At 43.6% G+C, this 27,355-nt stretch overlaps 1 protein-coding gene across 1 annotated transcript in view; it reads left to right on the plus strand.

Moving 5' to 3' along the window:
- ACVR2A (activin A receptor type 2A) overlaps positions 1-27,355 on the plus strand; it is a 54,362-nt gene that overhangs the window by 21,827 nt on the left and 5,180 nt on the right. The window contains exons 2-7 of the mRNA XM_084524085.1: positions 7,784-7,991; positions 10,095-10,204; positions 11,565-11,719; positions 23,996-24,139; positions 25,393-25,536; positions 26,827-27,004. Coding sequence (XP_084380211.1) covers positions 7,784-7,991; positions 10,095-10,204; positions 11,565-11,719; positions 23,996-24,139; positions 25,393-25,536; positions 26,827-27,004 — 939 coding nt within the window. The remainder of the gene's footprint in view (positions 1-7,783; positions 7,992-10,094; positions 10,205-11,564; positions 11,720-23,995; positions 24,140-25,392; positions 25,537-26,826; positions 27,005-27,355) is intronic.

Consider the following 27,355-nt stretch of genomic DNA (forward strand, 5'->3'; position numbering starts at 1 on the left):
TGAAAACCACTCAACATGAAAATGTAAACTATTTGTAAGTGCTTCTGGACAGGTGAGGAAAATAAAAGCCACTGTCTTGGATTACTTGTGTATTGATTGGATTCTCATGCTAGATCAGTGGTGATTTATTTCAGACAGCTGTGGCAGCAGTTGTTGTAGTGGCAAGAAGGGTGCTGGCCCTCCAACGTGCAGCATGTTCAGAAACTCCACGGAGCTCAGCCGTGGAGCACCAGCCCGGCTTCAGGAAAGCAGCTTTAAATTGTGCCCTTCCCACTCAGTTATTGCTAAAGCTTTGCAAACAAACCCAACGTAATGAGTTGATGTTTTAGTGTTTAGTACCCTGATGTTAACAATCTAATTCTGGTCTTTGAAATACTTCCTCTTGCTCTCCTAGTTGTCAGTTATGCTTCTCTGGCTTTATTTTTTAATAATATTAAAAACTGACCAGTAGATAGGAGAAACACCTGCTTCATGAGAACACACAGAGCTTCCAAAAAAGGAGCAGAGATACAGAAATGCTGAGATACATCAGGGAACTGCTTTGTTGTTCCATTGCTTTTTTAATCTTGCTGCGAATCTCAAATACCTGAAGGTTTTTGACAGTTTCTCAATCACATCAGAACTTATTCTACATAAAAACTGGTGTAATAATGATCTGTATTGAGATCCTGTCAGCTCGTGCTTCCTGTGGGAAAGCTCAGCTTGATCTGCTCCCTTCAGAGCATGGGAAGGTGATGATGGGTGTTAGAAGTAATTAGGGTATTTAAATGGCGAGCATTGCATATGGTGAAAATGTTTACTTAATTAATACTCTGATAGCTGGCTGCTGGGTTTCCCTGATTTTCTCAGGGAAGAAAATAGCTGCAGGACGAGGTGCTTCCAGCAGAGCACTCTTGTCTCCCCCCTTCAGCTTATTCCTGATCCTTTTGGAGGAAGAGCAGCGTTGGGGCCGAGCTGCAGCCCAGGTTTGTATGGTCACAGCCACCTGCTTCAAGCTGGGAGCTTGTGCCCCATGGCTCAGAGATGGGCTTGACTTTGGAGCTTGAAAGCTTGAGTATGTGCTTGCCACATCAGCAGAGTTCTTGTCCGTAAAAATACAGATTCCCTCAAGCTGTAGGAAAGGGGAACCTTTTCAGAATCTGCAGGTTCACAGTCTGATACAGGGAGAAACGTGAGGCAGCCTGAGAGGGGACAAGCAAAGTCCCCTCCAAGTGACAGCCAGTTTAGCTACAGGCAGAGAGGCAGTTTTGGTGCAGATTATATTAAAAAAAACCAGCAAGTTTGGAACAAAAAATCCATTTGTTTTTATATATGTAATAAAATATAAATACAAATGTATAATTTATATATAGGGATGGACAGTAGAAATTAAACAACTACAGTGAAGTTCAAGGTTAGGCAGGTTTTTGCTTTAGGACGAGGGCTGAGCAGTCAAAACCATATTAGCATTTTATGCTGATAGGTGTTTATTCAGATGTGTAGTGCTGCAGTTTGACGTTTATTTAAGTTCAGTGGCTGAAGGAAGGAATTACTTCCACTCGTTTGTGCCAGTTCAGCTGTTTGGGAGGCTGTGCAGCAGAGTCGGCTCTTTCTGATTCCACGACAACTAAGAAATGTTTCAAGCTGTGGCCTTGTGTTATAGCAGGTACTGTGAGCTGCTGATGGGATTTGGCTGTGATGCCTGCAGTCCTAAAAGGCTTCAGAGGGAGCAGCAAACAGAACCAACATTGATGGGACACAAGCCCTTGGGACGTGTTTCATCGTGAAGAGTGATTGTGGGCAGCCTGTTGGAGGACGATGAGCTTGGAAAGGCCTCCTGTTGGGATGAGGTAGTGAAATGAAAAGGAGGATGAGAAGGAAAATACAAGAAAAAGCCGTATCATCGACTGCCTGAAATCAGAACTGACGCTGGAGTTGATTCTCCATAAATATGTCAGAGATGGGGGGATAAGGAAGGGTTTCTAGCTGTAGTGAACCGCTCAGGGCTTGAATTTTGCAGTCCCGGACCCTGCCTTTTCTCCCCCACCCTGCTGCTTGCGTGTGTGTCCGAGGTAATGCCTCCCTGTGTTTGCACAGGTGTGGAGCCTGCCCTCACGCTGATCGGCTGCCATCTGGGCACAGCTGTGCCTGTCTGCGGCTGCTGGCACGGCCTGGCCAAAGCTCGGCAGCCTGGGAGGTCTCCGGGGCAGGCGTAAGCAAAAGAACAGGCTGAGAGTTTAAAAAAAAAAATAACAATAAATAAATAAAAATAAATAAAAGCAAATAAAAAATAAAAATAAGTACAAAATAAGTAGGGACTGGTGAAAGGTTGATGCTGAGCGTACTCCAGGGCATCCTGGAAGATTTATGAAATAAACAGTATGGGGAAAATATTGGGAAAAAACTCCATTTCACTGGTCTTGTCATCTTACAGTCTAATCAGATAAGGAAACTTAAAGCCAAATACCGTTCCTGTGAAACTTCATTATACTTTCTCATTAAGTGAGTAACAATTAGAAGTCCTCATCAGCCATGAGGCTGCAGGATTTTTCTTCTAGGATGCTCTTCATGTTCTGCAGTTCATGTCTGGGAAGTCCTTATGAAGTTTCATAGCTCAGAGGGGCTTGCACAGGTGGCAGCCTGCGTGAGGACTCGCTCTGGTCGGCGATGCCGTGCCACTCGTGGCTGGTGTCACCGGGTCAGAGGCAGCCCAGAGCCAGCAGGTAGGTGGCTTTGTGGTAGCACCCACACCGACAGGTTAGGGCACAGCCCCGGCTGGTCACTGCTCTCACCTCAAGCACCAAGCTGAGTTTTTACACGAGGTTTTTGTACACATTCAAGCCTGTGCACATCCTGGGTGCCAGTATCGTTGTGGGGAGCAGCGGGAAGGGACCCCTCAGTGCCAGCCCTGTCCTTCCACGTGTGGCACGTTCCTCGTTCTCGCTTCCTTGTAAACTGGGGCTGAGTCCAAAGAGCCTCTGAATCAGAGGCATCGGCCTCCAAGTCTGGCAGAGTTTAAACTTTGAGTGCTGAGCCCGGTGTCACTCTTTGGTAGATCTTTGTCAGCTTCTAATTCCTGCTGTGTTGTTTGGGGGAGCACCGTTTGACCGGGAATGTCTGTACAAGCCACCAGCATGGATGAGGTGAGTCTGGTCCCAAGGCTACACTTCAAAACCCCAAACAGCTCACAGTCTTTCAAGCCTTTTCTCCCCTACAGAATTGTTAGGGGGCAGATGAGAGGGCTCTTCTGTTCCGTGCTGCTCGCACCTTGTGCTGACAGGAACGGCGTGTTTGAACTTGAAAACATCAGCCTCTGTTTTGGTGTGCTCCCTTGAAGTCGAGTGCTATTTTTCACACTTCTTAACTTGAAATTTCTAGAGGTTCCCAGAGGATGTCAGTCCTTGTGTCGGTGAGGCTGCAGGTGCTATAGGCACCAGTGGTGGCTCTTGAGCAGCCACTCCTGGCACCTCGAACACTCCCTAAAGAACAGGGGTGCTGCCTGGGCTTGGGCACCACAGCTTTCCCTCTCCACTTCCTTACATCAACTCCTAAAACATCAAATCCTAAATAAGGGATTTGGAAGCACAGGGCAGAAAACAGAAGTTCTCTCCAAAGTCCTGGTCCGACTTGCTAATATTTTGTAACAACAGGGCTGACTGCAGGGAGGGACACATGGCAGAAGTAGCTCCAATAATCAGTATATTCAGTAATAATCGGCTTTTTTCCTTGAGCAAGAGCTCAGAGAGCTTCAGGTGCCTCCACTACACCTCCTGCAGTGGCTGTTCCTTTAGGGGCACGGGGTGGATGGCTCCTTTGGCACAGCTACTTACTGAGGCTTGAACGTGGAAAGGTCAAGTGGCTGCTTCTGCACGGGGATGGCCAAGCGAGGAGTTCCTCCAGACCCGGGTGTTCAGCATGTTTAAGGTCACCTCGGCTACGGATTCCCAAACCTTAATCCTTTCCTCTGATGGTATCTCAGTTTGTATTGTTGTGGTCACCTGTGGGTAGCCCTCAGCTCTGCCAAACCTCTCCTGCCAGAACAATGTGCTGCTGTGCCTGGAAATATTCACTGAAACTTCACCATAAAACCGAAGTGTTCAGGAAAAAAACGATCTGAAGTCTCCCAGGCTTCCATGCTGAGCTGCAGCACTTCAGTGGTGTTTCTGCATCGTTCCCCAGTAACTTTCTGATAACTGCAAGCCAGCCTTGGTAGAGCATCCTAAAAAGGAGGAGCTCAAAGAGAAATTCTTGCTGGAAAAATGACAGCATCTTCTGTCCGAGGCAGCGTGGCAGCAGCTCAGGTGCCCGGTTACTTTCCAGGCTTGTTTATCTTTGTCCTGATTGTTGCCATGCTTAAGTTAATTGCTGCTGTGCACGGAGTTAATGAATGTACTTTGGCACAGCTTACAGAAGTTGGTCTGACCTTCGAGCAGGGAGAACGACGATGACAATCGGTGCGATGCCTTGTGCAAAGGAGCCACGAAATATTTTCGGGGCATCTCATCGTGCGTAAGGAGGACGGAGCAGATCCTCTGCGTTGTAACCCCGCTTGCTGTGTGGGGTTGAAAATAACCTCTTTTATTTTTCCTCTTGAGAAACGTTGCCTTGGGTGTTATCAGAAGCACGGCGTGATAAAAACTTGCTTCCTGGTCGCGGACACATCAAAGCGCAGCCTGCGTCACGCCGCGCTGCAGCCCAGTCCCGGATGGCTCTGTGGGGCTGGAGGGCATCGGAGAGGTGGCTGTGGAAACACCTGGAGTAATGAGTGCGGGCAGGTACTCGAAGAGGTACCTGTACAGTGGCCCAAGTCTTCTAATGCAGCCAGAGACAGCATCCTGAGGGTTTTTACCCTTTTTTTTTTTTTAATTTCCCTACCAACAGGCTCAGTAGTGCTTACAGTGCAATCACCTGCAGGTATAATGTGATGGATATATGAGATACCGGTGGGGTTACTCTGCCCACATTGCACTCCTGCCATTTCCATTTGGCCTTGGGTAGGTGCCCCTCAGACAAGTACCAGGTGGAAAACAAACTTCCAGTTCTATCCACGAACCGGTGATAAATTGTCTCAGGAATTCACACAGTCCTGCTTGAAAAAATGGCAGTCAGCCCTTCCAGTCCCTACAAAGGTGAGGTTCTCCAGACTGCTGCTCTACGCCCTAATGAAGTCGTTTTCTGTCCTGCTAACAGTTCCAGCGTATCCTCTATTAACAGCGGTTCAGAAGTTCACTGCCAAACGCTGGTTCTTTTTTCTTCCTGCAGCTGCTGTGTTTGGACACAAATGTCTAGTGGCACAGCAGCATGCTAACTGCACTGTAACAGTGCTTAATATTTGCTTTTAACATGCTGAAACTAAACTCTAATATATCTGAATATTCTTTTTTTAATGTTTTTAGTCTCACAAGCTTTCAGACTTTAAGTTCAGCCTGTAAGAGCTCCGCTCGTGGCTTCTTCCATGTTGAGATGCAGGAAGAGATTTCCCAAGGACCTGACAATTTGATGAGAAAACAATTTTTGAGCGCTCAGGATGGGTCCAGGAGTTTGGTTCTGGGCCTCAGCTGGGACCTGAAGAGGTTTGGTTGTGTTGCCAGCGCCAGCTGCCCGTCTCCTCCAGGAGCTGGTTCCTGCGGAGGGGCAGCAGGGCTGCTACAAGCAGATGCTTTCCTTGCGCTGTGGTCGCAGGGCTGCTTTCTTTGTCTCATTTCTCCTTCTCTTCCCTCGCTTTCACCTTGTTCCTGCTTCTCTACTTTGAGAGATAAGGCAGGAGTGCCCTAGTGTGTCTGTACGTCCCTGCAGTCTCCTACAAGTGGCCACGCAGCCCCTGGAGAAGGTGTTCTGGTTTGGGTGCACCGGTCAGATCCCAAGTCACTAACCCAGTGCCTCGGTTGCAGGTCAGTCAGATTGAACCAACTCACGGCATTAACAAATGAGAAAAGCTGACTGGAGAGAAAACAAGTAGAAAAAAATACTTGCGCAAAGTTTAATTTTCCTGCAGTTTCAGGATTTCATCCAATTCAGCTTGTCCGTGGTCCTTCCGAGCAAGGCTTGGCAACAGAAGAAAAGGAATGGCATGTATGAGATACATCCAGGACTTCTGCTTTATTGCACTGACAGAACCAAATTGTTCAATCTGTTGCCTCATCTGTTTCTTGCCGTGGCAGGGAGCTGTAAAGGTCAGGCCGTTGCAGCACAAAGAACGCAATAGTTCGCAGGCTGCATCTCGCCGTGTCACCAGCTGGCTCGCGCACTTCTCCCCTCCAACATCCAGGCTCTGTCCCAAAAAGCGTAAGCAGCATCCTCGGCTTATTTTGGGAATGCGTCAAAGGCAGAACTTTCTTTTCCACATTGCCACCTTCACCAAGGTGGTGCTGGGGAGAGCTGGGCGCCAAGGGGTCGGGGTTGCAGCCCCTCTGTCCTGCAGGGCAGCGGGAAGGGGTGAGTTGGGTGCAGTACGGGGTGGTGGCCACAAATCCAGGTTGTTTTGGGTACGTGTGAGGAGAGGAACAGGTAAATGTGCAGGGATCTGAGTGACACTGCTACGGAGAACATCTGGTAACATCACATCTTCAGTACCTGCCCATCTGCACGGTGCCAGCAGAGGAACTGTGCCTTGTCATCCTCTGGCAGTCCCTCGGTTTGGAAGTTTTAAGCTCTGCCTCTAGCTCCTTTGTATCCTTCTCTCTTTTTTTCCATGTTTTTAATGCGTTAAATGTCAAACCTTGGACGAAGATTAATGACACCTTCTTGGCAGTGTTTGCACGATAAAAACAGAAATAAAAGCCAGTTGTTCCTCCTGTCTCGGCTAAGTGCATCGGTGCTTTCAGACTCATGCAAATGCAGGATCCACTGGAAACATCTCCCTGGAAGCTGTCAGCTCCCTGTTACCTGGTATCTGCGAGTGCTGCTACAGCCTGGCAGCCCTGCAGAAACCAGGGTGCTGCTTCAGATCACCTTAAAACAATGAGGTTAGCTCTGCTTAGAGGTGCCTCGGTCTGTTAATGCTTTGATCCTCATGGTAGGCTGTCGGTAGGCATCAAGGGATCCATTATACCAGTAATTTGAAAGACAAACTTCAAGCAGAAGCGCGGAAACATTTATTTTTAAGAAAACTGGGCTGGCAGAAAAAAACAACCACCAGCTGTCGAGACGGGTCACGGGTGTGCTAGCCCCATGGGGGCACCACGTGGTTTGTACAGGCTGCCCCAGCACTTCAGCCTCCCCAACCCTCCTGGCTTTTATTGCCAGATGGAGCCTTAGCACGGTGCTTCTTGTGCTTCAGGGCTTGGGGGAAGAGGCTACATGGCAGAGGAAAGCTGGGGGAAAGAATGGTGGAGGTGGAAAACTGCAGTCAGCAGTCGGGGTTGGGTTCCTAAGGTGTGCGTGCTCCATTTTGCCATGCATAATAACATAAGAGGGGGAAAAAAAAAGCCTTTTGGTAAATTTGATTAGCTAATGCTCCTTGTTTGGCTAGTACTGTATCTATAGCTCTGCTGTTTGGTATGTTAAGACTTCTCTGCTGTTGCTCTTCAGGGAAAAGCGTTGCCGTAACTTGTTCTTTATTTCCTCAAATCTTGATAACGCGCCCAGGTCAGCGTTTGACTTAATGGGAGATCTCTGGTTTGTGTTTCAAAACTTAGCTGGAACACGTGAGCTCTCAGATCGCTTTCTTTGGGTAGGGGAGGAGGGAAGAAGCTGTATCAATACAGGTGCTGTGCAATACTCGGGTGTATCCCGGGTTTGTTTGACTGTTGGTGTGTGCCCCGTGCTCTCTGACTTTTCCTTTTTTTCCTTTTGTTCCCCCAAGGTGCCATACTCGGCAGATCAGAAACACAAGAGTGTATCTACTACAACGCTAATTGGGAAAAAGATAAAACAAATCGCAGTGGCATTGAACCTTGTTACGGCGATAAAGATAAAAGACGACACTGTTTTGCTACGTGGAAGAATATTTCCGGATCAATTGAAATTGTGAAACAAGGCTGCTGGCTAGATGACATCAATTGTTATGACAGGTACGGAAGTTTCCCTAGAAACCCGAAGTTTATTTGTAAATACAACTATTTTGCTTGTCCATAATTTATATCAGCTCTCCTCTGCCAGCAGTACCTGGGACAAAAGATGAGTACAGTAGTCTATAAATAGCTGGAGTCTTGTTTTTATCCATGTGCACACACAATTTCCTTGCTCACGTAAGGACCCAACTTCAACTGTGTAGCTTGTTTACAGAGTAGCACATGCTGCCTTCTCGTATTTTATTGCTATGTACTAAAAATGGGTGTTTAATTTTTACACGTTGAGGTCATTAATAATAGCTTTTTTCCTAACAACTCGTTATTTTCGAATGATGTGCATGTAGTTATTGAAACCACACTGCAGGTATCTACAGTTCACCTTTCCAAAGTCTTTGGAATAGGAAAGTCAACGCATCGTGTGGGTTCCTTACCTGAACGTGGAAGCATTTTGTGTGTTTATTGGAAAGCTCACCTCAGTGGCAGTTCTAAGAGACACAGAATATTTTAAAATTCCAGTCATTTTTGTATAACAGATGGTCAAGCAAGTACCTGTGAGCATTAACAGCAGGACTTGAGCTTTGTTAGCTATTGGCTGAATAGAGGTCATGACTCTTTTAAGAAATAATATTACAGCTCTAACGAAATAGTATTAATGGTTCTTTGAAATGCTGTACTAACCTTTATTTGTCCAAAACAGCTTTTGTTCAGAAATGGGGAGAATTAAGAGAATTAAATAAATGCATAATAGATATCACTAAAATGTATTCGGAAATTATTTTTAGCCATAGTTTGGAAAACTTTCCTGTTGTGTTTCTCAAATGTTGCACGAGAAGAAGAAATCATTATAGTCATTTCTACCAAATAAAGAGTTTTCCCACAGACTGGGCTGTCTTCTGCCTTTACTGATAGTTTAAAGCTAGGTTGAATGGTACTTCTGATTATCTGTTTCTCAGAGAAGTAGCAAAGCATCTGCAAATCTGCTTGCACAGCATAATTGAAATTCTGCTACGCTGGAAAACAAAGGGCAATTTTTGAAGAAATTTTCTTTGTTGCTACTAGTATCTAGGAACAGTAAGTCACCCAGGATGGGAAAGTACCTTGTGTTTTTTACCATCTTCTTAGATGTAGCTTTGCAGAAGAAGTGGGAGTATTTACAATTTCTGAACTGATAGTGTTTATGCTACATTTTGAACTTTCAGGATGGAAATTTTTCAAATTGGAAACAGAATTAGGTTCTGTACCATTGTTTTCCCACTAGTCCCACGTATAACATTGAACTAAAAAAAATGAGGTATTAAGTTCTCCCTTGAGCTAAGAAAAGAAGCTGGAAGAAGGAATAAAATGCAGGAAGGGCAGTAAGGAAATAGTTGAGCTTGTCTGGCTCTGAGACCTCATTAACTTGTCATAAGAACGCCTGCTGCCGTGTTTGTCTAAAATAGCCATTAAACAAAATCTTATCTTGGGAGTGGAGAGCAGTTTAGTAAACAGGGAGTTACGGTATGCTCAGCTCCGAACTGCAGATTACGAACACCAAAGAATAAATGCCATGGAGGTTGCAGCACAGCCTGACTGTAAGAGCTGGTGCTGGAAGTAACATTATTTTTAAAGAAGAATACAAAACTTTCTTGGAAATCTTTAGTGATAGATAAATTCCTCAATAATTTCTGCAAGATTTTCAAATTCGTTATCTGCTGCCAAGTTGTCTCTTTCTGTGCATGGCTGCTCTTTTTCTCTCCTATAGTAGTTCAGCTCATTAGTTAATACAACTCCTTCCGTGCCATTAAGTCACTGCGTGGAACAAAACCTGCTCCTGAGCATCATGCATGCAGGGAAAATCAAACAAAATTTTAACTTTCTGTTGTTGTTCTTCTTGAACTTTGTTTTGGAAATAGTAAAATGTGCTGCTTTGGTTTAAATATTAATGGTATCTCTTTGCAATACAAATTAATAAAATATTAATTTGTTTCTTCCCATTAACTCTTATTAGGGTAGTATGCTATCCCGGGTAATTTGCTGAAGTTCTCTTTAAACTAGAGCATATGTTCTCTTGAGCAAAATAGACAACATAAGATTAATAAGGTTTTTTATTATTACCTCTTATAGGAATGATTGCATAGAGAAAAAAGACAGCCCTGAAGTGTTCTTCTGCTGTTGTGAAGGCAACATGTGCAATGAACGCTTTTTCTATTTCCCAGAGATGGAGGTCACACAACGTAAGTTGGTCTCACACATTTATAAAGAAACAGCATAACAGAATTCCAAAACACTGAATGTTCAGGAGCTGAGATGTTTTCAGAATGTTCTGGTCAGTTTTCCCTGCTAGAAGGCCTCTGGTTCCTGAATGACAGAGCTGTGTGCGTCCATATATAGAACCTAGAAAATTACGCGTTCGTTCCTTCAATTTTGAAAGCTCTCTGTACTAGAAAAAGTGATTTAAATGGATAAAACGTACTTCAGCTGTTCTCTAGGGGTAAAAAGAAAGGATAATCTGAAATAATTGGACGTTTCAAGATACAGGAGTTATTGTCAAATCTTACCTTAATTGTGTAGTTAAGCTGCTGTAAGTGTTGATAAATTATTGGGCTATAAGCAGTGTTATCTTTATATACACGTATAAGCCTGCAAATGCTTCAGTATTTCTTTAAACTAATTGGACCTGAAAATCAACACAGTAACCTTTAAGAGGTGCAAAAGGATTTCTTCCCAAGTTACAAAGAAAATCAGATAGCCAGACTTAGCAAATAATGGTACAAAATGATAACTAAAAAGATTATTGGGTTATTCTTCAGTATCTTCTTCCAGTCAAGAACCTAATCTCTGTTGGAAAACCGAGTAATTGTAATAACTGGAGTGAAAACACCAAATGTCTTGTGTACCAAATAGCCAGAGGAAGTTGTGCTTGAAATTAAATAACACTTCTGAGGGATTGAAGTAGTCTTTGTTGGCCCACGGGATGCGCCTGTCAGGTTTCTCAGTGATCTGCTAACACAATAATTGACATTCTTCATTGCTCTCGTTAAACCTCGCTTGCCCCAGAGGTCTGGGGCTGCTCCTGCACCAGCCTCCTCCAAAGCAGGGTTTCTCCAGAGCCCTTGCTGGGGTCCTTACAGAAGCAGCTACTGCTAGAGAATTTTTACTTTCAGCAAATCAACAGAGCATAGAAACGTTGGCAGGTTATTCTGGCCTGTGTTACTTACTAATGACATCTTACTATTTACATTCTAAAGATTAAACCTCTGTATTGATCCTTTTTTCATTCATTAGGTGGTGGCATTCTGGCAATCCTACAGTAGAAGCACATCACACACGTTAGATAGAGCGAGGATAGAAGCACAAAAAGATGTGCTGATACAGAAATCGGAGTTACCTCCATACTTCCAAAAATGCTCTCTTTTAAATATGTATCTGTTCATTAGAGTATGCTGCTTAATCAAGTATTTCTAGCCTGTTGTGCTGATTGCAAGGGTTTTTAGCAAGTCAGGATGACAGATGTTTCCAGAACTGGTTTGGTTTTGTTTCTTAGAAGTTACATCTTACGTTTTGTTTCATAAAAGCTATTTTTTCTTCCTTCAGCAACTTCCAACCCGGTTACACCGAAGCCGCCTCTGTTCAATACCTTGCTCTATTCATTGGTGCCTATCATGGGAATTGCAGTGATCGTGCTCTTTTCGTTTTGGATGTACAGACATCACAAGCTAGCGTATCCTCCTGTGCTCGTTCCAACCCAGGTAAGTTGCTGCTCTGCGATTTCATTTTTTTTTCCTGAATGGTACAACCATGGCTGAAGCAGAGGGGAGAAGGCAGCATGCATCTGTCGCCTGGCTGAAGTTTTCTGTTACCTTCCTGCTCCATAGGTGCTTGCTATCTGCAAAAGCAGAAAACGAAGCTTTTACTTTAACAGCCTTACGTCCTTAATTAATTGACCATTGTTGAATACGTGAGGAGCTACTAAATATTTTTACACATCCATGTGGGTTTTTTAGGGGGGTGGGAGGGAGGGGGACACCAAAACCAACAAACATCAGGTGGCAAAAGCATCCTGCTCCCTGAGCACAAGGAGCTCTCACGTACAGGGCCTGAGCTTCGTGTAACGCATAGCTTAGGACAGAAATGAAGGAGAGAGGGTAATTCATAATGGCAGTTTGCAGTGGGTAGGAAATAGCAACTAGGAGAAGCACGGCTGTGTTTGAAAAAGCAAACACGGATCTGAACTGCAGGTATCGGCTAAAGGGAATGTATAGAAAATCTGGAATTGAAACAGTCCCGGGGCTGAGCTCACCTTGTGGTTCACTCTTGTTCCTGTCATCTGTCTCCTCTTGTTTGTGCATTTTATATTTTGTCTTGAAATATATTTCAGTTTTACCGGTGCTTCTGTTCTGCCTGGGAACTACCTTGAGATTGTTGTCTTGAAATTTGAAATGTAAACTGGCTGGGCGGCATCAAAACCAACTGCTCTGGCTGCGAATGCACAGAGCCTGCTGCCGTCAGGCTCCAGCTGATCCCGTAGCAGTTACTCACATTAGTGCTAGAATTCCTCTTCTTATATTCAGTTGTGGCTAGAGATTCGGTTGAGATTAGGAGGTTGTTTGTGAAGAGCTGAGACAACAAAGTCCTCAGAACTGAAGTAGGAAAGGTGAACAAAGTGTGGTAGTGGAAACGGAGAGAGAAACGACTTGCCCAGGGTGACCCCTCAGCTAGAATACATCGCCCCTTGGACAGTGATGATGCTGCTCACGATTAAAGAAAACCCAAACACTCACTGGTTTTGGTAGCATTGCATTTTAAAAGGGTTATATGTGTTTGCCCTGTGCTGCCAGCTGCTCTGATATTTTCGGTGTTAGTGCTCAATTTCAGGGTGCTTGAGGAAGCGATATTACCTGTGGTTGGTATGTAAAACGGGCTTGGCTTCAGTTTCATAGTAAGAGGAAGAAAATCTGGGGGGAGGCAGTGGACATGACTGCTTGCCAAAAGAGAAGAACCTAGTTTAGGGGCAAAAGTTTATTTCCTGCCTTTGCAGAAAGTGTTGCAGCTCCAGGTAGCTCCATTAGCATGACTCCTGCATCCATTTCAGCTTTTCTCTCTTTGGGGCTTTGTGTCATCCTAGCAGTCCTCACTGTAAGCTTCAATTCCTAATTGCTAGTTGCGTGCATAATTTTAGTGGGTATTTCCTCTTCCAGACCTAAAGAAATTAAAGAAAGCAAGTAGTGGATGAAGTGACAGAAAAGCAAACGTTACAATACTTGCTGTATGTCAACACTTCAGTTTTGGTTTTCGTCCTCCTTTTTCATTGTAGCTCTTTTCGTGCATGGTTTGTGTTCGGTACAGGAGTGGACACGTCATAAATTTTTAATAAATAGGGTAATAACCTGTTTGTTAATGCCTAGATTGTATCTGTTGGGATAAGTATATGTTGGTGCATGAGCTAGTTATGGTGTAATAACATTTTCTTATCTTGTGGTGAATAGGCATTAAGGCTTGATGTGGAAAGTCAGGAAAAGCTACTTCTGCCTGAAAAACTAAATGAAATTATTATGGAAATGGGACGTATAAATATTCTCCCATATGCAGCAGAGCAGCGTTTCCCACTTAAAATTTGATTACAGCTGATTTCAATGGGAGGCAGGGGAAGCAGGAAGAGAGGGAAGAGTATTAGTAATTTTATAACCATGAAATAAATATTTTAATATTTTAATATATTAAATATTAGGGCCTGAGTAGAGTCTGTAGGCAAATGGATTCTTTGAAGTCTTGCTGTAGCTATTGATAGAACGGATTAATTGGGTGTGGATCAATAGTCACTAGAAAACACTGATTTCTGGCTGAGATACTGAATCGAGGGTTATGGCATTTTACTTACCTGGTTCCTGGAAGGTGATGGGAGTGCTGAGGTGCGCTGTCCTGGCAGTAATTTTTCTTTCAGCAGAATTTAAAACATAGATGAGAAATGGGCAAAAGATAAAAATGAGGAAACCCTGAAGAATAAGAAAGTTTGGAATAATTAGGAGAAGAAAGATGGAGTAAATACTAACTAAATCTTTTAAGTCACAATATAGGGAAAGGAATTGTTTGGAAGATACATTAAAAAATGGTAGAAATGTTTGAAACAAAAGATAAAGGACAAACATCTAAGAAAATGCACACAGCTTCATATTTTTTGAAAGCAATACTTGGACAGTACGTCTATATATCAGGCAGCTCCTGCACGAGCTGAGTGCAGCTCACAGCTCTCTGGGTTCCCTTCCTTTTGTATCAAGGTGCAGATAATCGGTCTAATCTCACGCAGTAGAAGTCGTTCACGTATTTGGGTGAAGTTTGGAAAGCAGCAGCGATTCTTGCTTACTCTGTGCATGTTCCATCCCCGTTTTCTTTCAGGTGCTGGATGGGGAGATCGGGGCTTGGTAGCGCCGGGATGCTGTGCCCAGAGCACCCCTCCAGCCCACAGCCCTGCCAGTAGCTTCTGCCTTCCTCCTGCTCCAGCCCAGTTAAAGCTGACTGTCAGCTTTTGTAAACACCCAGTGCTTCTCAGATCCTTCAGTGAGTGATTAGCAAGTGGAGGTTCGCTAAATATGTGCGTGTTTATGTGAAACAGTTTGACAGAACTATTTAATCCTCCGAGTTAGCTTTGATCGTATCACGCAGCAACCTTATATTCCATATGTCTGGTCAAATCTACCAGAATAATGGCTCAGTATTTAAAATATCTGTGTGTATTTTTATTTTGAGTTACTCTTGCTCACTTAATTTTCACTTATGAGCACTGAGTACATGGAAAATGAAACACTGCGGTCCTTGTGGACAAAGGTTTCTCTCCAAATTAGGTGCACCTAGGTTCCCCCACAGCACCCTACACATATTCCTGGTAGAAGTGAGGCTGTGGATGGCAGGGAGCTGCTCTGCTCTGCTCATTTCTTTTTTACATCTCTTGAGCTCGGGCCAGGGTTGTCAGTCAATGCTAATTGCTCCTGTAGTGTTACCACTCTGTCATCTGATAGATAGGACCACAACCTATTTTGTAGCATAACTGACACAAGTAACACTTTGGGGTTTTTTTAATCAGTTCGCAGAGCTGCGGCTCCCAACACTTTGCAGCCAGAGTGTGCAAAGACAAATTAACCTCTTGTACTTTTTGTGAAGTGCCCGAGTTATGAATATCTTCCTGGATCGCAGAGCTGCTTTTTTTGTTTTGTGGTGGTTTTAAAAGAAGAGTCATCTGTTGAGAGGGTTGAGAAAAGCTTTGCAGATTCACATAATGTCATTTCTCTTAACCTATTTTTGTACTTTCTTCTGAAACGTTTGAAGCAACTTGGGTCAAAGATTGCTCATGTGTTTAATCACTGAGCACGAGAAAGCCCCGATCCAGGCCTGTGTGGGGTTACCAGGAATTCAAAGGCTCCTAATGGGCAGATCTATTCAAACATCTCGTGAAACAGCAACATGGGAGCTGCTTGCTTCCATATGCATCCATAAAAGCAAGCTTGCTTCCTAGGGATTACCATTTCTTCCTCTCCTTTGAGAGGAGGATCACACAGGACTACATCTCGTGCTCTCAGCCCATATATCACCTCCTGTAGCTTTTCACCCAGTGCTCCCCATACCCAGCACTGTAACCCCGTATGGTTTTTTTCCCTCCTTATGGGTGAACCTCATTGGTGCTGCAGATGGAGGGCATGCTGGCCGTTCAGTCATGTGCTAGATAAACCAGGAGTTAGTCTTAGCTGAGGCACATAAATCAAATACAGAGAGATCAGCCCTCCAGTCTCAAAACTTAAGTCTCAAAGAGACGCTCTGTGCAGTTAGGGCTGCTGGGTGAAGGCTCCCATCACCACCAGACCATGATGCTCTTTCTTCAGCTCAGCTCTTCCTGAAGACAGCTAAATACAAGCACCCCTTTGTAGCTACATCAGGACTTTGCTATTTCAGTTTCAGCTGTAAGAAGTCAGAGTTGAAAGCAGTTCCACGTAACGTGGGATGGATAGCAATGAAGGAGAAAAATCTCTAGCAGTGGCAGAAGCAGGACACGTTCTGAACTGCCCGTAGTGTGGCTGCACAGGTACCAGTGGGAAAACAAATTCTGTGCTGGAAACCAATAGGGAGGGAACATAAATACCAAAACATGATGCTCTTCCCACAGTTTTTGACTTCCTACATCTGGTGTAGGCCACTAAGCCTGTGTCGAGGCTTTTGGTGTGTGTGTGTGTAACTTGAATGATTTGTTTTCCAAAAAAATCATGGAAGTAGTAGTTACTAGTGGATAATTTAGTGGCTAGAGATTGGAGGTAGGAAGAAATTTTTCTTGGAAGATAGGTGAAGACTGAGTTAGGGCTTGTGGCCAGCTCGGAAGGAGTTAGGGTTGGGTATGTACCAGTGGTTAATGAATCATTAGCATACAATGAGTGGCAAGGTTCGTGTTAAAAAGGAAAAACTGAATGAGCTCTAAATTTGGACCGCTGGAAGCGTGCATGACTTCACGTTCTGTAATGATGCATTTATATCTGCAGGGCTAATAAGAATTTCTCCTAGCATCGATTCCAGTCAGCAGCTGGAATGACACAGGGGAAAAGCTGGTGCCATCCTTTGGTCCTGGTGCTGTGGTGCCCAGCTCTGGTGTGGCTCTTCAGAGGCAATGCTCTTTGTGCTAGGAACAGGCACAGAGGGCTGGAGTGCTGATTTCTGGGGGTTTGTGGCCAGGTACTCCACCATCAGGAGCTTTTTAACCATTTTCCCTAATAAAGTCCAGTTTGTGTATCCTCAGATACACTCTCCTGAATGTTTGAGGCTGACATCTCTCAGGTAATCTTTTACATCACTAGTAGGAGATTTGCACCCTTCATGAGGTGTGCAAAAATAATGCACTTTTAGTTCTCTGAAGAGATCGAGGGCCTGTGAATGGACATGCAGGTATCATATTTTAGGCACTGGTTAGGAACAAGTGACTGAATCGGTGCAATACCTTTGAAATAAAATAATTTACATTTATTTTGAGCACCACATTTATGAAGATTTTTGTGACACTTTTAAAGTTCAGAATGGGTTTTCTGGATAGCCCAGATTTAGGAGGAGATCACACTGACAGCATTTTTTGTCCTAGGTGGCTACAAATTCCGCAGCCATTTCCCTAACCCCAGATAAAACCTTTAGAAGTAGTTTTCAGGCAGCATAAACAGTAAGTTAGTGTGTTTACATCTGTTTGCGTTAGGTGATGGCTATGTTGTGGGGTTTTGAATTACTCCCAACTTTTATAAAAGAGTTGTGTTGATCCCTGAAATAAATATATTTGCTTTCCTTAATAGGCAGACACTGCTTAAACTGTTGATCCTTGCATTTCTAATGAAAGGCCTGGGATGGCGGTTTGTAGCCTGAAAGGAGAGGCAGTGACCTTAAAATCAGAAGGTCTATGATGTGCATACATCTCTTTTTGGAAAATATGATGTGTGCCTGGTGTATTAGAGCTGGGGGGGAGCTGATCCCATTCAGAGTGGTGAGCAGGACCTCAACTCCTCAGAGTTTCCCATTATCCCACCAGGGACAAGAAGTCTGTATTTATTTTTTACTTATTTTAATGAATTTACTGAATACTTAGTAAACAGAGAACGTTAATAGCAAACAGACCTGCAAAATCATTCTCTCTAACACATTTTCTTTTACAGCCCTAGGAACGAAGTTTGCTGACCAGCTGTTTGAGTGGTTTTAAGTTCCTTTAACAGTTCCTGTTTGTTCTGCTGCTGCCCCAGTAGCTGTGGGCCGGCAGGGATGTACCTCTCGCTCTGCTCAGCAGCCATTCCCTGCCAGGCTCCCGGGTTGAGCAACGTTTCTGTTTGGCTTGGCTGCTCTTCCAGGCACAGGAACACGGGAGGCTTTGCAGGAGGAACTTGTGTGCTCGTGGGCTGTGGAGTTTGTGCTGCTGCCTTACTTGTAGGGGTTTTAAAGTACTCACAGGATGGCTGTTATTGTCCTGGAACCACCAAGAATGGAAATTGGTTCAAGGTTTGGGGTTTTCTATGATTTGTTTCCCCTTCCAAGGGTGCTTGCAGGCTGTACGAGCGCTGCCCCTCTGCCCCAGAGCCTTGGGCTGGGTGCTGACCCCATCCCAGTGGCCCTGGCCGCCAGGGAGTCTGCTCAGCGCTCAGACAGCAAGCTGTAAATCCAACTGCAACCAGCCTAGCGTTCAAGAACTACTTCAGCCTTTCTATTATTAATTATTCAGATAATGCTAAGTGTGTGCTAGACGGTTCTCAAGCGCAGAGAGAAGGCTGCTGGCTCTGCTGGCGAATCCCAAGGATGTAAAGACAAAGGGTGAGGAAAGGGATGATTGCTGTTACGTGGCAGCTGAATGCTTCAAGCACCTAAATTTCCTGCTGCTGCACCAACTACCTGATGGAATTAAAGACAAGGCTGAGGCACAGGTACAGGAGAAGCAGTGCAGGTGCCTGAGCTGCTCTGCCTTGAAGCAGCACGGACAGGCTCGTCTCACTGAAATGTGTGTGAAGTTTCAGTAGCTGTGATCTGGGACGTAGATTTGGGTAACATTTCATCCGACAGTCTGTAAACTCGTGATTTGGGTGAAATAGTCCTAAATACTGTAATGGTACACATGCTGGGTGGTGTTCACTTGTTCTAGTTACAGCTCAAGCCTGCCAGATTTATTGATGAAATTGAGCACTGAAGATCTGGTGTATGAAGACCTATTCGTTTCTGATGTTTAGTTGCAACTCAGACGCTTAAAAAAAGTTTTCATTTTCCACAGCTAGTTGCTAAATCCAGCATAGTCTTAACTTAAAAAATGCAACGCTGCCCTCTGCTGTACAGCGGTGAGCACACCGAGATGCCTCTGCATAACTTGTGTCCGTGTAACGCCCTGCATGCGTTCATGTACTGCTCTGTACTGATGGGACTGGTCAGGCACCTGTAATGGACGAGTCAATTTTTAATTATCAATGGTCGATTCAGCTAATGGTCTGTATTGAAGCCTTTATTTTCGCCCATTTTTCTTTGCTAACATATCAATGATTTTTTATTCATTTTAAATGATCTGTTATTAGCACGGAAAGTATTGCTATCCCCATGACTATTTTGGTTGTTGATCCGCAAGCAATTTATTTGGTCTCTTTTCTTATAAGCTGTTTTTTCATCCCATTCTTGATCTAAATAGTAATTTCTTTTGCCTGTGTTTTTTCCCCTCTCTACAAGCACGCCTTTCATATAATGATTGAGGTAAGATGCATTGATGTTTGTTCATGGTTATGGAACTTTCTGTGGACTTGTAAGAAGTTGTTTTGGTATCAATTCCGTTCTTCCAGTAATGTGGACCAGAAAATTGTGAGCATGCGGGGTTTAAAAACGCAGCTTTAGCCTTTTCTTAAAGTTGCCTACAATTTCTCAGGCTGTGGAGTTGTGCCTGCAGGGTTTGATGAAGAAATCCTGCGGGCATCACTGGTTTGTGGCTCTTCAGCTACAGACGAGCTCAGAGCAGCCTGTGTCGCTCCCACCCGTGTGCTGCATCGCAGGGGCAGGGCCCTGCTGGCACAGCTCTTGCTGGGGTCTCAGTTTGGGGCCGTGGGAGCAGCACAGGGAGCAGGGGCTGGGGCTGACCTTCCCATGTAGGCGATGGCCCCGAAGGCAGCAGCGTGTCCTGCTCGGGTCCCTCCTGTCTGAGAAACGCTCCCTGGAGAGAAAGGCTCTTCTGCCTCTTAAGACTCTACCGTGATCTTCGTACTGGCCAGGAGTGGTTTTTACATATATTAGATCCCTGATTCTTCACGTGAAACTACAAGTAACTGAGCTGTTTATTCAGGAACTGTGGTCATTACTGGTAGACTTTTTACATAAATATTGAAAAAGTTGAAATTTGAGTTGTGGTATAAATGCAGTTTTTGTTGTCTCTGTGTTGGTCTCATGTTGTTCTCTGATAGCCAGGATGCTTTGTAACTGTAATTTAGAAGAAACCAGAATGCTGCTATGGCAATACTCGGCAATATTCTGAGCATCTTGCACCTGGAAAGAGTTGTCAGAGGCCCTTCTATTCCCACTGCTGTCTTGCTTCAAGTGACTTGATTTCTGTCAGAGAAGGAGTATTCTGGCTACAAGCAACTACCTTGTTTTATATTAATTAGGGGAGCGTGTCGTGTATGTACTGGAAAATACAGGGGAATTCGTGGGGCAAATGAGAGAAGAATTGTCACTATTAAGAGAAAACAAAAAGATGCTGGGGAATTAAAGGTTGAGATTTGGATACGTGTTATGGTCAATTTTAGACTGAATTACAGAATTTACAAAGTCTGACTCCTTTTATTCTTGTCTCAACTTCATCCATCATCTGACTGAAAATGAACCAAGCCCAAGCTTGAAAGGGAGGAGAATGATCTTTAAAGGGGAACCTGTTGACCATATTAACAAAAAAAGCTGTAGTATAAATGTAACCAAGGGGAAACAAAGCAAAATTTAAGAAAGAGCACTTGCATGGGCTCTGGAAGCTTTATTTTGGAGTCAGGAAAGAGAAACGTGATTATATATGACCCCATTTGGATAATCGGTCCCTTTATAGAGGATAAATCACCTGATTCAATTGCCATATGAGAGAAATGGCTGGGGAAGAACTCAAGCTCTGATGGCCTGTGGTGGGGCAGTCTGTAGGCGACCTGTCCTGTTTGGCACGTCCTTAATGGAAGTGTGGCTTCACAGTGAAGCTCCACAGCCATTCTTGAGTCATGAAGGGAAAGATACCATTCTTAAGATACCATTCTTAAACTTTAGTCGTTATTTTTTCCTTTTTATAAATTGGCATGTCATCTACAGCTGCCTGCAACTTCCAGCTCTAAAAACGAGAACCAAAAAGTAATTTAACCTTTGAAAACTACAGCGTGGCACAGCACAGCCAGGTGTGCATGATTCCGAGATCACCTTACAGCCTGAACTGATGGTTTTAATGGCCAGAGGCTTTGAGCTGCAGGAAGAAGAAAGCTTTAGTGACCTGTTCTGCATCCTGGGGCCATCGGTTCAGGTGCTGTTGGCTGCTTTTATCTGGCAGAGGATCTGTGCAGGTGCTCACCGTGCCACCTGCCCAGGGTGAGGAGAGAGTCCTGCTTCCCTCCGCCTTCCAGAGCTTTTTCTATTAACGCGGACCTTGCTGCAAGCAGATGCAATTTGCTAAACTATCAGAAAAATAATGTGATTAGAAGGGGGGTGAAAAAGCTTTCTGACAACGTAGCATCGTGCCTTGATTCACCGTGCAGCAAGCAGAGTCAGTCCGAGGGAGGAAGGGCTGGGGAAGGCTGGGCAGCAGGAGAAGGGCTGCATTTGGCCAGCTGGGGCAGGCTGATACACCCCATAATACCTTAGCCCACATTATATCATCCGCCTTGGCGCCGCAGAGATGGTTTTCAAAAGCCACGCACAAGTCATGATGCCTGTGGCACGGTAAATATCTCTGTAGAGCAGGTTGAAAACACCGTCAGGGAATGGCTCTGCATAAATCAGGATCGGTAATTTTAGAGCAAATGGCTGTTGGGTTTAGCGAAATTGTTTAGGAAAAAAAATAGAAAAAAGTGTAAAACTTTATTTACATTAACAGAAGACAATTATACTTTCCATTTTAAATCAGGATTTGTTTTGATCTCTGTGTGTGGGTGTGTTAACTTCTTCACTGCAAGCAGGAAGTTCTGACTTCACAGAAATGTTTCAACACCCAGAGAAACACGCGGGGAACCGCAGGAGGCTGCTGTGTAATGCAGCGGGGAAACATTTTGAAATGCCAGGATTTTCTAGGAAAAGCAAAATCCAGGTGTATGAGAAGTATCCCATTGGTCTAGGGTGAGAGTTAGCCGCCCTGTTGTTTTTTTTCTGGCTGTTTTTTACTCAGGAGTGATGCAGATGCTGTAATCCAGCTGTTTTTATCACATCTATGAGAAGTGTCAGTGGTCTTCTGCTTGATGCTCAAGGAAAAAAAAAGACCTAGTATGCTTCAAAACACTGGTAGGCTTTTTGGACAGAGGGTAGAGAAAGGACGGGGTTGTTCAGCCACTAGAGCAAGGTGAGGTTTGGGTTTCCTTCCCACAGATGCTCTCTTACTGCAGGCAGGTCACTGGGTTCAAACTCCAACGAGTCGTCTTGCTGCCTGATGTCCAATCCCCAGCTACACAGTGCTCAGGGTTCTTAAAAATACCAGGCTTTTACTACTAAAGATAGTCTTGTGAGTAAATTTGGGCATTGTGTTTCTAGCTTTGCATGTCTTTTTTTGCCATTTCCATAAGTAACCATGGCAATTTGAGGACAGCAATCACCCTGCTGCCTGAAATACTCACAGAGGGCTTGGGCAGGCGGCATGGGAGCGAGAAGCATCGGCAGTGCTGAGAGCAAGAACCTGATCCTGCATTAGAAGCAACTTCCAGTTCTGAAACTTCACTTTCTCTTTCGTTGTTTATCCAATGAAAACCCAGCATTGTTGCTGTAACAGCTTTATTGAAGCATCTCACATCTATTCACAGAAGAATCTCATTTTTTTTTGAGGATAGTGTTGCAATCCTCTAATTAAAATTGTATTCCTACAGGTATTAATTTCTGTGGAGTTAGATCACGGTTTCTTTGAATCGATACAAATCTCTTCATCTATAAAGCTGGTTCTTCTTGAGGCACAGATGTATTTTTGCTAAGAAGCAGAGGATGGATATTTGGTCCTGTGCTTTAAGCGCTCAGAGCCTGTAGCGGCCGCAGCATCACTCGTCTCCGTTCTCCCAGCAGCCAGGTGTGCTTACAGCCACGGCTGTTCAGCAAATGTCTGTAACAGGCACAAAATCTTTATGGCACCAGCTGCAGTGCCCGGACACCTCACTACTGAGCGCTCACTGGTTGTGTTTAAGCAACCACTCCAGGGTTTTCCATTCTCTCTCTTTACAACAGCATTACAGCTGTGACTGGCGGGGGGACAAAACAAAGCCGAAAAGGCAAGCATACGTTTTGGAGGGTTTGAGCAGCATGCTTTGGGTTTTTGCAGTGTGTTCTGCGGTGTGGGTATCACTTAAAGGCAGCACCAGTCTCTCAGTTGTAGGTTCTTGCCTTCATGTGTAAGATAAGACCCGCGGCCCAACTTCGCCATCCCCACTGTTGAAAATCTCCTTGTTACATTCAGCTGGCGTGTGCTGCACAGAATGTGTAAGCGACATAAAATGTAAAACACCAGCTAGCCCGTGGTGTCACTTCTTTTTTTTCTGCCAGAAAGGGAAGTTGTTCAAAACCACGTTAACATCTGTGGTCACGGGGATAACTGTGTGGGAGCCCCGTCTCGTGCCGTGGGGCTTCCCAGCTGGTTGTGTTACACTTCAAAAACCAGTGCTGGGCTTTTTACTTTCCTAGCTGACCAGTGAAGTGCAAACACTGGGAGATAATGAAGAAGAGCAGGACAGCCTCCGAAGCTCCAGTGGTCATACCGTTAGCCCTGAGGGGCCTTCTGCTGTGGTGCAGCTCCTGGCCCAGCTCACAAGCGTGCAAGGGAGCTTGGTGCAGCTCTCTGCCGCTCCCTGAGCCACCCAGCTCGACCTGGGGTCTTCTGTGTCTCGCTGGGACACCGATAAACACGGGTGGCAGCGTGGGAGCGTGCTTCGTGGCCGGGCTGTTTACTCATGGCACGTCGTGTGTGAGAAAGAAACAAAAACCCCCTCAGTACCAAAGTGCTCGGTTAAATTCTGTCATTTCGAAAAGCCCCAAGTAGCGCTTGGTCATCTCTCTCTCTCTTACTTTGTGCTGTGCTTTTATACCCGGTTAGATTTTTACTGTAACTGTTGTCATGCTGTCGCTTGCACATAATTCTGAGCATGTTTCACAATCTTTTTTTTTTTTTTTCCTTCCTGTGGAAAAGGGTTGCTGTTTTGTTTCTGGTTTGTTTGGGGGAATTGGTTGCGAGGGGGTGGGTACACGATGCCAAGTCTTGGTTTACGAGCCTTTATTTCTAGTGCTGTCATCACAGATCCCAGGTGTGATGGCTGAGGTAACTAACGGTGTTAACCTGCTTTCAGGACCCCGGCCCACCACCGCCGTCACCCCTGATGGGTTTGAAGCCGTTGCAGTTGCTCGAGATCAAAGCTAGGGGAAGGTTTGGCTGCGTGTGGAAAGCTCAACTCCTGAACGAGTATGTTGCAGTCAAAATATTCCCCATTCAGGTAGGCAAAAGTTCTGGTGTCCCGTGTTTATTAAAACATTGTACTGTAAACCATGTTTTCCAGTCACTGTAAGAGGCTTTATGTTAGAGAATTTTTACTGTGTATGCTACAAACCTCGATATTCCACACAAATTCTCAAATACAGGAAGTATCTTCAGCCAGAGAATGTGCAGGTAGGGTTTTTATCTCAATGAAGATAAAATTTGCTAAGGTTTCCTAATCATAAAAATACTTATTTGACACGAATAGTCTGAAGCACGTAAATACCGTTTGCAGCTCTCACACGTCTCCATTTGAGAAGAATCTGTTGATGTTTTTCAACTTAAAATGTACTTGGACTGAATGTAAGCTGATAAATTGGTGCCCTGAAATGCAAACCTGATGTAAGGTGCTAGTTCCAGCTAAACATGCCTCAGTTGAAGGTAATAATGCTGACTTCCCAGCATACAGCTCTGAAAGCCGTATTTCAGAATAGATTGTGCTCTTAATTTTAGAATCCAGAATGATGAATTCAGTGATACTAGGATAGATCTGGCATTAATTAAAAGCAGCCAATGCTAGTTGAGGTGGAGAAATGTACTTTTTGCTTTCCAGTGGTTAACGAAGTGTTAAATTGTTGAAGAAACACATCTGTGGGTTCCTAGCCTTCTAGGAGAAATAGCACACATATATATGATGGCTTAAGTCATCAGTACAACATACATTAAAACTGAGACTTTTATCTTGCTATTTTTAACAGAGGAAGATGTGTTTCTAATTCTTAGCGGGTCTGTTTTGTTTTTTTAAGGTAGAACCAATCTCAAAACAAAAGCATTGCAGTGATTTCCAGTATATAGACTCTATTCCTGGCTACAGCTGTCTGTGTTTCCATGGTTCAAACCTCTGATAGTTGGTGGTGTTTTCAGATAATACAACATATTTAATTTTTCAGACACTTCTCCAGGAAGTGTGAATGTGTAATATACTTATTTTAGGTCAGTATTTTGTAGCACAAATACTGCTACTAATCTAAACATTCATAATTTTAAAATAATCAGTCTCATAACGTTAATAGCATATACCATGCTTTCTTTATTTTTGGTAATAAATCCTGATTTGACCAAAAATTAATTTTTAATCGTATTGACATATCATTTAGCAATGCACAATGAATTACAGGAGGAAATGTCTGACAGAGAAAGTACCTCTTATTATGCTTATTATCATGGTATTAACTTGGCCTGTTGTGTTTTTGTTGTTGTTTTTCTTTAAAGGACAAACAGTCTTGGCAGAATGAATATGAAATTTACAGTTTACCTGGAATGAAGCATGACAATATTCTACAGTTCATCGGTGCAGAGAAACGAGGCACTAGCATTGATGTCGATCTCTGGTTAATTACAGCATTTCACGAAAAGGTATGGGTAACTCTCAAAGTAGCTTTTTTTTAATCATCATTATGGTGGAAGAAGAATAGCTTTGGAAATTTGTTGCAAATGTGAATTTTAGACAGTTAAGAAATAAAATCTAATATAGCTTTCACTTACTAGCTTGACTCTTCTCATGGATATGAATTCATTTAAATTTGTTTTCAGCCACCTGATAAAATTGTCATTAATCTTAATAGAGAAGTTTTACAAAACAAAGGAAGAGATTTTTTTTCTACCTGTTACTTCTTAGAATATGTATATTTTGGCATGTCCCCATTCTAAATCTGCCTGGATTAAACAATCTCCATTTCACAAAGGTTGTGGTGCTATGTTTCAATTCTGGCATTTTTGTCCCATTTATACCTATTCTTTAATCACTTAGATTAAAATCTAAATATTTACATTTTTTGACAGATCAAGTAGATAATACAAACAAATTTGCCTTTCTGAAAAGATAGTGCCAATTTTTGAGGGCTTTAAGCTTGTTAGAAAGATAGTATCTGAGATGACTCTGGAAAGCAGGAATTTTTAAAATGTAATTGCTACGTTTTAACAGCACTGCGTTCATTATTCCCTTTTCTCTTGGCTGAAGTAACATGATGTGGTGACATGTCGAACTGGAGCATCTCTAAATCCATGAGAACGTATCCACGGAGTGGGGTATAGAAGGGAGTTTGAGACAAGTGCTTCATGTTGGCTAGGTTTTGCTTCACGTTGTCTCTCTATTCAAAGTATTTCACTCTGAAACTGCTGCAGAGCTGGGACTTACTGTCATTAGTATGGTAGGGAATAAAGCCTATCAATTAAAGGTCTCAGAACGAGCATACCCAATTCAGCAGGATTCTTGCAGGTGAATCTAACCTGCAGTTTCCTGTGCCTGGAAGGTTACAAATCACCCTGGTTAAAGCAGGGTTGTCTTTATAAAGAACTTAAACATCTGTAAGCCCAGCTCCTCTTTCTGACATCACCAGTTAATGCAGTTCATTGGCATGTGTGCTGCTGGCCTTGAGTTAATTATGCTGCTGGGTTATCGAGGTGACATTAGGCGCATCTTGATTCTGCTCATGGGCAGAGGTGAAGCAAAGGTTAATTTTTTGTTGTTGTTTAAGCCAGCAGTAGATTGTTTATGCAGTTGTATAATTACAGAGTCTATCAGAAAGCAGAGAAAGGCAGAAGAGCATATCGTGTTCTTTTAGGATGGAGGCTATCTAAAGTTTTCCTTATGGTTAGATGAAAGAGAAATCTATCTTACAATTGTTTTTCTTTCTTGCTGCGCAGGGTTCGTTAACCGACTTTCTCAAGGCTAATGTGGTTTCCTGGAATGAGCTGTGTCACATTGCTCAGACCATGGCTAGGGGCTTGGCTTATCTTCACGAGGATATACCAGGGCTGAAAGATGGACATAAGCCTGCCATCTCACATAGGTACAGTATGTGGGCGATACTTCCAGACCATCGTTAATATTTAACTATGAATGAAATATTGATAGATACAAAGTGGTCAAAAAACTACTCTGTGGTATCTTCTTTCTATAGTTATCAAGAGCCTAATAAGAAAAATCTGCTTAGCCTGAGCAAAAAGCTAGCTGCTGTTCTATAGAATGCAGTTTGGTTGGTGATTGTGGTTAATGAAACCTTTTTACCCAGTTAATTATATAAGTACCCTATGAGGTATATATAATTATATATATATAATTGATATTATAGCTATTGGAAACATCTCCAACACTTATTTATATAACTTTAAGTAATACTGAATGCCTTCACACAGAAACTTACTGGAAGTGATGTCTTTGTATGATCTCTCT

The sequence above is a fragment of the Aythya ferina genome (assembly GCF_964211825.1).
Source record: "Aythya ferina genome assembly, chromosome: 6".
NCBI lineage: Eukaryota > Metazoa > Chordata > Aves > Anseriformes > Anatidae > Aythya > Aythya ferina.